Source organism: Myxine glutinosa, chromosome 10 (assembly GCF_964187855.1).
Source record: "Myxine glutinosa chromosome 10, kmMyxGlut1.1, whole genome shotgun sequence".
NCBI lineage: Eukaryota > Metazoa > Chordata > Myxini > Myxiniformes > Myxinidae > Myxine > Myxine glutinosa.
This window is the reverse complement of record NC_136270.1, coordinates 4,869,147-4,881,458: the sequence shown is the minus strand read 5'-3', so window position 1 is coordinate 4,881,458 and position 12,312 is coordinate 4,869,147. Positions and strand designations below refer to the sequence as shown.

At 41.2% G+C, this 12,312-nt stretch overlaps 1 protein-coding gene across 14 annotated transcripts in view; it reads right to left on the bottom strand.

The window, feature by feature from the left end:
• Window positions 1-12,312, bottom strand: part of WAC (WW domain containing adaptor with coiled-coil) — a 98,993-nt gene that overhangs the window by 75,405 nt on the left and 11,276 nt on the right. For all 14 annotated transcript variants that reach the window (XM_068127144.2, XM_068127146.2, XM_068127152.2 and 11 more), the window contains 3 exons: window positions 10,838-10,926; window positions 10,590-10,705; window positions 787-908 (listed from right to left, as the gene is read on the bottom strand). In XM_068127144.2, the coding sequence (XP_067983245.1) occupies window positions 787-908; window positions 10,590-10,705; window positions 10,838-10,926 (327 nt within the window). The remainder of the gene's footprint in view (window positions 1-786; window positions 909-10,589; window positions 10,706-10,837; window positions 10,927-12,312) is intronic.

Below are 12,312 nucleotides of genomic sequence, written 5' to 3'. Positions count from 1 at the left end.
ACATTATACATGGGTGTCGCTCCCTACCCTGAAAGTTTCGTCTCAATTGGACATGCGTTTGTTGAAAAAAAACGAGGTTTATCCTGTACGGATGGATGGACAACCTGAAAACATAATGCCTCCAGCCACCTTCTGGGGTGGTGGCATGAAAACAATGGTCAGACACAATGTAGTGACAAAGTCATCAAGGAAAGATCAGCCAATGGATGTTCAGGGTGACAGGTTGTGGCAAAAGCTCGGCCAGCCAACAGCATTATTAGGATTCAGTTGCACTCAGTCACCATTGGAATAAAGGAAAGAAAGCAAACACGAGAGGAGTATGCCTATTACAGACAACATGAGTTTGACATTGATAACAAAAACAAGTAATAAGCAACACTCTAGAAAATAGCACGCTTTGGTTTTGTCTATTGTGAGGAGAAAATAATTATAATAATAATAAAATGCACAAGAAAAGATGATTGGTCATGCATCTGTCATACATACTCCCAGAGAGTGTTGGGACAGAAGTCTGGCCATTCAGATCCATATAATAACCAATATCTTTAAAACTTTGGATTTAAACCTTTGCTATGTTGACCGTTGACCGTTCTTAAACCGTTGACCATATGGCTCTTTAGGACGACAACTTTTCTCAAACAAATGTTAACAGGGGTTTGCCAATTTCTGCGACATAAAAAGGCAGAGCAAAGTCTCCGGCCCGAGTCCTCGAGCAGGATAGAACCGATTTATCAAGGCTGGCACAACTTTCAAAATTAAATGAAGTGATCAAATTTAAAAACTCACCAGCACATCGACTGGAGACATTTTGCTGCACCTGCATTGCCTCCCTCCGGTAGTCACGGTCTCGGGGGAAACTATTTGCAACAACAGGTGCCTTCCCAGCAGCTTCTCTCTGCCTTTGCTCTCTGTGACAAAGCAACAATTATACACAAAAAGCAGTTAAAATAAAACAGGCAGAAAAAAAAAAAAAACACATCCATGGAGGTGCAGCACAAACGAATCACAATACTGAGCAAAAACTATAAGAACCGATTACACTTTCAAAACGAGAACGGCAATCAGTAGAGAGCATACCTCCACCTGGTTGACCATATCACTCAATGGTGAAGAATCACTTTAAAAATTATAGTAGCTGGATCCAGATCCGGATCTTCACCAAAAATGAATCGCTTCTTCCTTGTCACATACACAACCTGAACAACAAGTTTCGTCCAAATCCATCCATAACTTTGAGATATCCTGCTATGTATCATTTTTGGCCCCATCTCCCAATGGTGAAAAAATCACTTAAAAAAAAATTAAACAATTTATCATATCCAAATCTTCACCAAAATGGAATCAAATCGTCCTCGTCAGATACCCAACCTCTCCACTAAGTTTCGTCCAAATCCGTCCACAGCTTTTTGAGATATCCTGCTATGCATCATTTTTGGCCCTATCTCCCAATGGTGAAGAATCACTTTAAAAATTATACGAGCCGGATCCGAATCCGGATCTTCACCAAAATCTAATCATTTAGTCCTTGTCACATACGCTACATCTCTATCAAATATCGACCGAATCTGTCCTCAACTGAGATATTTTGTTCACAAACGGACAAAAACAAACAGACAGGGGTGAAAACATAACCTCCATCCACCTTTGGTGGCAGAGGTAATAATTTCAGGGATTCGTCTAAGTTCTGCAGGTAGGAAGGGAGGTCTTAAATGTAATGTTTCGTTTGGGTGGCAAAAGGGAAAACAGTCAAGAATAAGCACAGGAAGTAGAGTATATATTGCCAAACACAAAACAACGCATGTGGTCTTACATTTTGGTTCAGTTCAAGGAAATAAAGAAACACACTAAAATATGCAATTTGGTGTCTGTCTGCCTGTCTGTCGATCACACGATGGAGGTTGTAGCAACTTAATTTGCCACCTCCCCTCCCAGGGGGTCTTCGAATAACAAAATAAACAAGAAAAAGAGCAATCAGAGATTGCAAACCCTCGCCAGGGTGTATTTTCTAAGGCTTTCGTGTTAAAACAAATATGGCGGCCGAACCAAGTGACCGATGACGTCATCATTATTTTTATTTTCTAAGCGAATTTATTCCGAGATTATGCTCAAGAAATTTCATCTTGATCGGATGAAGTTTTGTACTTGTTGAATTATGACGTCATAATGAAGGCACCTATGACATTATCATTAACATATTTTATTCCCCATGGAGAGTTCTTTACAATGAGCCATCTCAATTTTTGCTAATCAGCACTTTCGGAGATATAGAGGTGCAAAGTTTTTCGGTTTTTCCAATATGGCGGCTGAACCATGTGACCTATGACATCATAATTATCATTAAAACATTCTACAGGTGGAGTTGCACCTATGGTGAAAATTTCCTGTCAATCGAACCAACAGTTGCAAATAAAATCATATTTATTCTGTGCGGACAAACAGACAAACAAACACTCAAATGCAATACCCTATCCTCTGGCGAGGGTTATAACAACACTAATGATAACAGCATAAAACCACCTTTTAGAGGCCATTTTTAAGGTACATGATATATATTTTAATGATAATAGCATAATATTAATATTATTACAAAACAATATTAATAATAATAATAATATCCCCTCTCATCAAGGGGTTTTTCCTCGGATAAATGTCGTGTTAATGTGTATAATTAGCTTTTCATGACACTTCGTGGGACGCCTCCACTGGAAGAAAAAAAATTATATAAACCACAAACACGTATGATTACTTTTTCAAACAGTTGCTACTGTTGTTTAACACTAAACTGAAAGAAATTTGGAGGACTCCCAATACCCCTAGAGGAATTCTATGCTTATCATGTTGACGAGACGAACAGGCCCAAGCCTAGATCTACTGGAATCTATAAAACCCAGAGAAGTTAATAACATGACCCTTCCTGCTGCGCCCGTAGGGTCGAGTGAGTGTACAAATTGAATAAAATTGGATCCAAGTCAAAAACTTCGTACAGGTATATATATTGATGTAAAGCTGAATTGATTATACTTTGGAGGCACAAGGTCAAACATCAGAGGTCATGTTAGGTAAAAACAAGCGTTACGCCTAGGTCCCCCGTCGGTGAAGTGATGTGAGTTGACAAAGTGGAAGACGCAGAAAACGTGGAAGAGTCAATAATATTTGCGAGTGGGTTGGAGACACACCCACACACCAGATTAGAAGTTAGTAGTTTGTTTATTTTTCAAGATATTCCACTTACAAGGTTCAGACATACATGGTGGTGGCCATCTTGGATTTTGACGTAGCGACCCAATTTTCAATAGCGTTCTTCCTTATGCCTAGATACACCCACACACCGGATTAGAAGTTAGTAGTTCATTTATTTTTCAAGATATTCCGCTCACAAGGTTCAGACATACATGGCAGCAGCCATCTTGGATTTTGACGTGGCGACCCAATTTTCAATAGCGTTCTTCCTTATGCCTAGATACACCCACACACCAGATTAGAAGTTAGTAGTTCGTTCATTTTTCCAAGATATTTCGCTCACAAGGTTCAGACATATATATGGTGGTGGCCATCTTGGATTTTGACGTGGCGACCCAATTTTCAATAGCTTTCTTCCTTATGCCTCGATACACCCACACACCTGATTAGAGGTTAGTAGTTCATTTATTTTTCAAGATATTCCACTCACAAGGTTTAGATATGGTGACAGCCATCTTGGATTTTGACATGGCGACCTAATTTTCAATAGGGTTCTTCCATATGCCTAGTTGCACCCACACACCAAATTAGAATTCGGTCCTTCGCTTACTTTTATAAAGATATTGCAGTGCACGTACGCACGCACGCACACACGGACGGAGGGGAAAACCATAGTCCCCCTTTTGCTCCGCGGTGCGACGGGGGAAAATTAGAACAATGCGACTGTGTGGCCAATATGCCTCCGCATAGTCCCACAACAGGTAGATGCCATCACTCTGCATATGTATGGGTAGGGGATCACGTTTGAGAAGTTTAGTGTTGATCGGATAAGGTTTGTTTTCCTATCAAAGATGGCTGCCAAACCACGTGACCTCTGACATCATTTTCAAACTATTTGCAACAGTGCTGTTAGTTAGATGATATTTGTAAAATTCTGCATCGATAGGGTGAGCGGTTTCAGAGGTACAATTATTTAATATTTTCCTTCAATCCAATATGGCTGCCAAACCATTTGACCGATGTCATAAATTTAATATTTCAATATAAATTGGTCATAGATCATATACATGCAATTTCAGATTTTTAGGAAAAGGAATTACATCAAAACATTTTTGGCTGGTATACCACTTCACCTGTGATATCATTATCAAGCTTTTGTTCCGGGAGTACTTGACAATGTGCCAAGTTTAACATTTTTCCATTCAGCGGTTTCCGAGAAATTATTTTTTAATTATTTGCTTTTAATCCAAGATGGCTGCCATATCACATGACCTATGATGTCACAATTGTCATAAAAACATTCTGCATGGGTGTCACTCCTACTCTGAAAGTTTCATCTCAATCGGACATATGGTTGCTGAGAAAAACGAGGTTTAGCCTGTATGGATGGCCGGACGGACAACCCGAAAACACAATGCCTCCAGCGACTGTCAGCAGAGGCATAAAAATCCTGATACCATGATAATTTGTGAACCAGTGATGGGATTTTGACCAAAGTTGGTATAAGTATGTATTATGATGCAAAGATTAACCGATTAGATTTTGGGGTCAATCGGTCAAAGGTCAGAATCTGTAATAGGTTTTCACTACCACGATAACTTAATGGCTGAAGGGAACTAAGTCAAACTTGACACAAGTATGTATAATGATGGAAAGATAAATGGATTACATTATTGGGTCAAGAGGTCAGAGGTCCCATTCGGTAAAAACTCTGTTACTGAGCTAACTAGTGAACCAGTGATGGGATTTTGACCAAAATTGGTACAAGTATATATTATGATGAAAAGACGAACTGATTATAATATTTTGGCATCAAAGGTCAGAGGTCATGTCAGGTAAAAATGTGGTACTTGAGAACAGCTGAAGGGATTTAAATCAAACTTGGTTCCAAGTATGTATAATGATGTAATGATGTGGGCGACGAATGTCGGTGGACATCGCTGTTCTTGTTGGACATAAATATTAGGTGATGAGATTGGTGACTTTTTGTGCCACAAGACACACCTACTTATTTCAGGAGCAGCAGAGGGGGATAGTGGAGGAGTTGGGAGAAATATATTTTGTGCCATAGCCAACAAGCATCTGCAGCAAGAGTTTTAGCCTCTTGCACTATTGGCACATGTGCAGGCGAAAATTGTCTCCTCCCCCACCCCTGCCCATGACTTGACCCTGGGTGGTGAAATTTTGGCCTGACCCTGGATGCTGAAAAATTTGGGAGATCAGAAAAGGCCTGTTTTTTTTTTTTCTTCCTTGGATTTTCAGCTCTACTCTACGCATGCACACACCTTATCTTCTTACTATAATTCACCAAATGTCCGTCTGTCTGTCTGTGTCTGTTTGAAGGTACCGTAAAAACTGCTGAACCGATCTCAACGATATTTTGGGTGGATAATCCTGGGATCTCCAGGAGTAAAATAGGCTATTTAGTTTTCCCAATTTCAGCTTTAGTCTCCAGCATTCTCAGGTTTGGACTCACGCATAACATTCGCGTTCGCATAACGTTCATTGTTCTCATTGCGACGATGTTGTTTTCCAGGGTGCCGCACAAACGGCTGCACCGATCGCTGCACCGATCAAACTCGGTGACCTCGGACAAAGACCTTTTATAAGGACACGGGTTGAATCCCTGCTTGAGAGAATTCCAACCCATTTCAACTGAAGGAAACACGTATCGGGAGTACATACAACATAGCGATTGTGAACACGATTAGTTTAATCTCTACATGAGAGAATTCCACATAGCTATTTGGGCGGTGAATACGCTAACAGATCACTGTCTCCATCGATCTTGCCAAGGCCGTAACAGCTATCGGCTCAAAATCCTTTTAACTGTTGATTTGGAAGTTTTTACAATGAAGGAAACACGTATCGGGAGTACATACGAGATCGGCAAGACTAACTGCACGCGTCTTCAGTATCAAGCTTAAATCTGTCATGGTGGATCTGAAGAGCGGAATGCTTGGAGAAGTGGTGGGCTACTTCGGCATGAAGGAGGATCAGAAACGTGGATTCCCACACTGCCACATCCTGCTGATACTTGCTCCCGCATGACGTTATTTTCCCGGGTGCCGCACAAACGGCTGCACCGATTGAGATTTAACGGATGTTTATATAAATCGTTTAAAAGAAAAAAAGCCTTCAATTTCTGATATTGTCTTTTCATTTGGGCCTCCCAATTGAAGCCCCGCCCATAGGGCGGGTATGCTGGTTATAATAATACACTTGTTCGGTTATCCGTCCATCTGTGTAGTTGGTTTTCATCTCCATTTGCCAGTTTCAGGAAGTGGAATGGAGTCCTCCCAGGACCCAAAGTATCCATCTCCACTTCGGTAAGGGATCACAGTTCATGGACCAAATTATTCTACTTTTTCAGAGTTTTGTTCCAAGGGCTCTTTTCAGGTTTGTCACCGAACCCCGGATTGCCTCCAGTTGTCGTTAATTTGTGGTACTATTCCCACGGATTGTTTTCAAAATCTCAATGAGGTTCTTCTTCATCATTCCTATTGTTCCAATTAATTATCACTGGTACAATTATGATGCTCTTCAGCTTCCAAGATCTCTTGATTTGAAGAGATCTTGAAGCCCTGGTATTTGGTTATTTTCTTGTTTTCTGCGTTGTTTAGGCCAAAATCGCTGGGTACTCATATCTCAGCCATCAATGCTTTCTTTTCCTTTTTGTTCCTGAGCACAATGTCCGGACGCAATGCTTTGTTTTCTATGTTCAGTTCGATGGAATCCCCAGGTCGTACCTGAGCATGACAATCCATGACATCCTCATTTTCAACGATTGCCCTTGGTTCGTGTTCCATGAGTTTTATGGTACTGGTATGTCAAAATTTTAGCAGATATGCCAATTAATCACTTTGCATACTTTGTTGTGCCGTTGTGTGTAAAGTTGTTCTGATAATAGTTTTTTTGCATCCTGAGAACAGGTGACTAGTACTTTGTTTCTCTTGCAGAATCTACACTTGTCCGTCTGGCTCAGTCCCACCATCTTTTTTAATCCATTGGTGTCGTGTCCTTGATATTGGGCATTTATTATGATTTGTTCGCCGTCCCAGTTGAGCTGACCTCTTCTTAACCATTTCAAAGAGCCTTCTTTGTCTATCCCCACTCTGTCCAATTATTTTTTGTATTTTCCTGCTCTTTTGTCATTCTCCCAGTTGTTAGTGTGTATTTCTTAATATTTCTTTTTATATATTTATTTAGTCTTTTTTGCAATTGTTTGGGCTGTATTTGTTGCTGTTTCATTTTCCTGTGCAGCATCTTCTATTCGCACCCGTTTTTGGAAATACTTTGCAGTGAGAGTGTGAGAGTGAGTGAACGAGTGAGCGAGTGTACGTAACATTCTGTTTCACCCATTGGTTGGACAACTTCCCCCGACTCCACTTCAATTTGATTTGTCAATTTCCTGTCACGTACTCTTTCAACCTGATAAAAGATCATATGGCCGCTATTTTGGTGCTTAATGTTATGTGAAGCCAATATACATTTTCGAAGCTGTCATATTCACAATCGTCATGCCCTCCCTACAAGTTTTCCCTTCAGTGTAAAATAAACAAACAGTTAAAAGGATGCCGACAAGCATCACGGACCTTTTGAAGATCTCGATCACCGAGGCCTGTGTGTATTGAGTCATGTACACCACCCAAGTAATTGTCACATTCCCTCAGGCAGGGCTTAACCCATCGTCATTATAACGGTTATTGCGCGAGATCCTTATTTACTTTTAATGATATGGAAGGACGTCAGGAAAAAGGTGCATTGTCGGGGGAAAGAAACCAGGTACGGCAGTTGGTGAAAATAAGGTTTGGAAGAGGATAGAGAATATCAAGGATAGAGGAAGGCAACTGGATGCAGGGTTACTGCGCCTGTACGAGTAAAATAAGAAGGCAGCAAGGAGAGCTGTAGATAAGGTGAGGAATGATATGGAAGAGGAGGTGTACAACAAGTTCGAAGAGGATGGTGGGAAGATCATGATCTACAAATTGGCTCAGGGCGGAGAATAGCAGCAGGGATTTAGAAAGGGTAGGGGATGATTGATGTGATGTTCACGCTGATGGTGCATGAGCATCAGGTGGGGAGTAGGTTTTTTCTTATCAATCTTGTCTTCTCTGTCTTGTATGTTCCCCAAATGAATCGTTAAGTTATCCGTTTTAGCTGTCAAGATCCCGAAGGTGAGTTGCGGTTCATTTTCATATTCATTTGGAACAGTTTGCATGGCTGCTTGCGGCCATGCTCTTATTCTTCTCCACCCAATTTTGTGGCAACAAATCCTGTTCTGGTGAATGAGAACTTGTGTGTGGTCCTCGCAGGCTACCGCAGGCTACATTACGTAAGCAAATAAAGCCGTTAGACGGGCAAATTTGGGTCTGTACATTAATTTGGGTGCATTAGCAGATTGCTTGACAGATTGCTCGACCAATCCTGTCTGGCAAATTTGGCGTGGTCATGCGTCTGACACCCCGATTCGTGCCCCAAATTAACCCGGCTGACACAGAAACCCTTTTGGCCATTACATGCGTATGGTGCGACAGTTTTTGAAGACCCGTAACCGTTACAATATAGTAAAGAACCACGTTTAGTCAAACGATCATCCTACAACAAGATCAGTGGAACTCAAGGAGGACCTGGTATTCACGCAAGTGGAAACATCAATTTAGCAAAGAGCAGGTGGGAGTTAAACCATAAAGAATATGATGAAAAGAGGAGCAGCTGTGTGGCTGGGAGAATAAGGAGGGGTGGAGGGCGGGGGGTCACAAAGAATATGATGAAAAGAAGAGCAGTTGTGTGGGTGGGAGAATACGGAGTGGGAGGGGAGAAGGGGGAGGGGCGAAAGTCCCATTTCAACAAATTTCAATTTCAAGTTAACTCTGCATGAACCGTTTTACTGATGTCTAAAGTCTAATACCCCAGCAGCGGAAGTTAGATTCCAGCACATGTGCAAATAGGGTCGTGTATAGAAGTTTGCATTGCAGAAACAATGAGCAAGTATGCACAATCTCTGAAAGATGTCCAGAAACAAGATGCAGTGCGCATGCAAACTTGAGCAGTTTCTTCTTCTTCTTTATTTTGCCCCAGGTAAACGCTATTTTGTACACATGCACCAATATGACAAAACTAAAGACTAGGTGTTGGGTAGAAAGGACTGTAGAATAGCCGGTATACCAACCTACATTTAGAATCTTATGCAGCTCATTTTTTTAATACAAATCTTTTATCCACTAATTTTAGGCCAAGCGACGATCATAGTTTGCATGTTGGGCCAGGAATCGACTACGAGCTTGGTCCTGCATGTTGCATCATCATGATAAGGTGGATGCAGTGCCCCCTGTTGGTTAATGCAGGAATTTGCAATTTTTTTTTTTTTTTTGTATACTGAATCGAGGCTCGTGAAAGAGCCAACATTTACTTCACAAACAAATCAACCAGACAAACAAAATATATAAAAAGAGGGAGCGGAAGACAAGAGAAGGGAAGGGAAAGCACACAAACACTTGAGTCATTATCTCAGGGAAGCAGCGATAACTTGCGTACTCTGTTGAAAGACTGTGGGATCCACCTACTAATGGTAGCAGATGGGACACTCGGCTTAACGCCCATCTGGGGGATGGCATAATTTGTGATGCAACGTCTGCGAATCATTAATTTATAGTTGGGTCGAAAATCAAAGAAGACTCGAACCTCAAGGTTAAAGCTCCACAGACACAAAAATATATTTTTAGTGTGATTACGTTGATTTTAAAATAATAACCAAAGAAATGAACATGTTTTTTTATTCTAATAATTTTTGCGGCATTACAGTTAAAAAAAAGCAAACCCATCGGGTAAGGCCCATAAAAATTGCGATTGTCATGACATCTGCTTGAAGTAATCAAAGGAGAGGTGGTCTCAGCACGCAACAGATAATGGCCACACAACTTGCTTAAGACAAATCAGAAAATGAATTTGATGAAAAAAAAATTCTGATCAAGAATTCCTCAAAATCGTCAAAAACATTTAAAACATTATGCGTAGCAAAAAAAATAAATAAATCCCGAGATGACGCAGTGGGTCACGTGGGTAATCAAATCGTCGTTGTTTGGGGGGGGGGGGGGGGGGGAAGGACCAATCGAGCATAAAGACACCAAAAAAAACCCAAAAACATTAATATCTTCCTTCCAAGATTTTTTTTTTTTTTAAACAAAAAAAACCAACAATGATCAAGTGTTAAGTAAAGCAATATCTATTAATGAAACCAAACATGATTTTCTGTGTCTGTGGACCTTAAGTTTGCTGCTTCTTCACCATCCTGCCAGGACGGCCATGAACTGAATTCTGAGCAACTTCTGACAAAGATTTTGAAGACATTGAAAACAAACAAAAATAAGGCCAAAGTAGAGTGAGAACAGCACAAATTATGTGCTCACCTCTCAATCCACTCTCTGGGTTTCTCCCATTGAGACACCTCAGTGCGACAGTTGTAGTAATACTTCTTGCCGGAAGAGCTGATATGCTCAGACCATGGATCAGCGGGATCTTGGCCCTGTCAGAAGTGGGGCATGAAGGAATAGGCTGTTGGACACAACCACTACATAACATTCATGCAACAATTAATTTGCTTTTTATTGCTATTTGTGACAAAAAGAAAAATTAACACTAAGAAAAGGACACCAACCTGTGCTGCCTGGATCCTGTGAGGCTCTGCATGATGCGAATTTGAGCTCGTACGAGAGTGGTTCTGAAAACTTGCATCGACATTTTCACCTAGTGACCATCAAAAGAAAGGACGCACAGGCAAACTAAACTCAACCTTTGGAGAATCATCTCAATGTGCAGCAAAAAAACATTAAAAAGCATCAAAAACTAGAACGGCACTCGGTAGAGCACCTACATCCGCCAGGCTGACCAGTTTATGGTTTGTACCCACTGATAGGCCGGATCTGGATTTGGACATGAACCAAAATCTATTTGGCTTGTACTTGTCGCCTAACTCATACCCAAAGTTTAGTCATAACTCATCCACAACTTTTTCAAATATCATATTAATCACTTTCCACCCGATCCCTCAATAGTGAAGAATCACTTTAAAATTAAATAATTCTCTCATCCGAATCCATATTCAGATATTCACCAAAATTGAATCAAGTCTTCCTTGTCACATAGGCAACCTCTCCACCAAGTTTCGTCCGAATCCGTCAACAACTTTTTGAGATATCCTGCTATTTATCGTTTTTGTCCCTATCTCCCAATGGTGAAGAATCGCTTTAAAAATTCTACTAGCCGGATCCATAGGATATCACAAAGGACATCACAAAAGGATATCACAAGAGGATATCTGTGAGCAGGATATCACAAAGCATTATGGATGGATACAGACGAAATTTGGTAGACAGATAGTGTGTGTGACAAGAACTAATTAATTAGATTAGCGAGGATCACAGTCATCAATCACCACACGTCACTAAAGAGGCACAGGCAACTTTGACCATGCCTGCTTTCTCTGAGAGTGGGGGAAGGGGGGGGATGGTGGGTGTGGGTTATTGGTGGTGATGGTGGATCGGGCGTTGTGGTGGGATGGGGGAGTGGTGGGATGGGGGTTTGATGGTGAGGACGTTGGCCAAATTCTGTGCTCTGAATATATACTGCAAATAAGAAGTCAGAACCAAACACCAACACCAACAACAACAACATGCATTTTAAGGCCATTTTCCCTGCTGGAGCGGGGGTTAGCCTTGCGGTCCCCATGACAATCTTCTCCATTTTGCCCTATTTTCTGCATCTCTCTTTGTTAACCCCCTTGCCCGCATTTCTTCTTCCACCATCTTTAGCCAGGTCTTTCTCGGTCTTCCCTGTCCTCTACTTCCTTCTACATTCATTTCCATCACTCTTCTCAACCAGTCACTTTCATCCTTCCTCAACACATGACCAAACCATCTCAACCTGTTCCTCTTCACAGCATCAATCACAGAACCGTGATAAATAGGACCAAATCAGAATCAGAACCAAACACCAATAAATTAAAATAGGACTGCAGGTCCTGAAGCTCACCTGGATCAGGAGCAACAGTCACTCAAACCACCCACAGACCCTCTCAGACCCTGACATTTTTAATGTCGTGAACAAACTTTGGTACGTCATTGGCGATGAAGG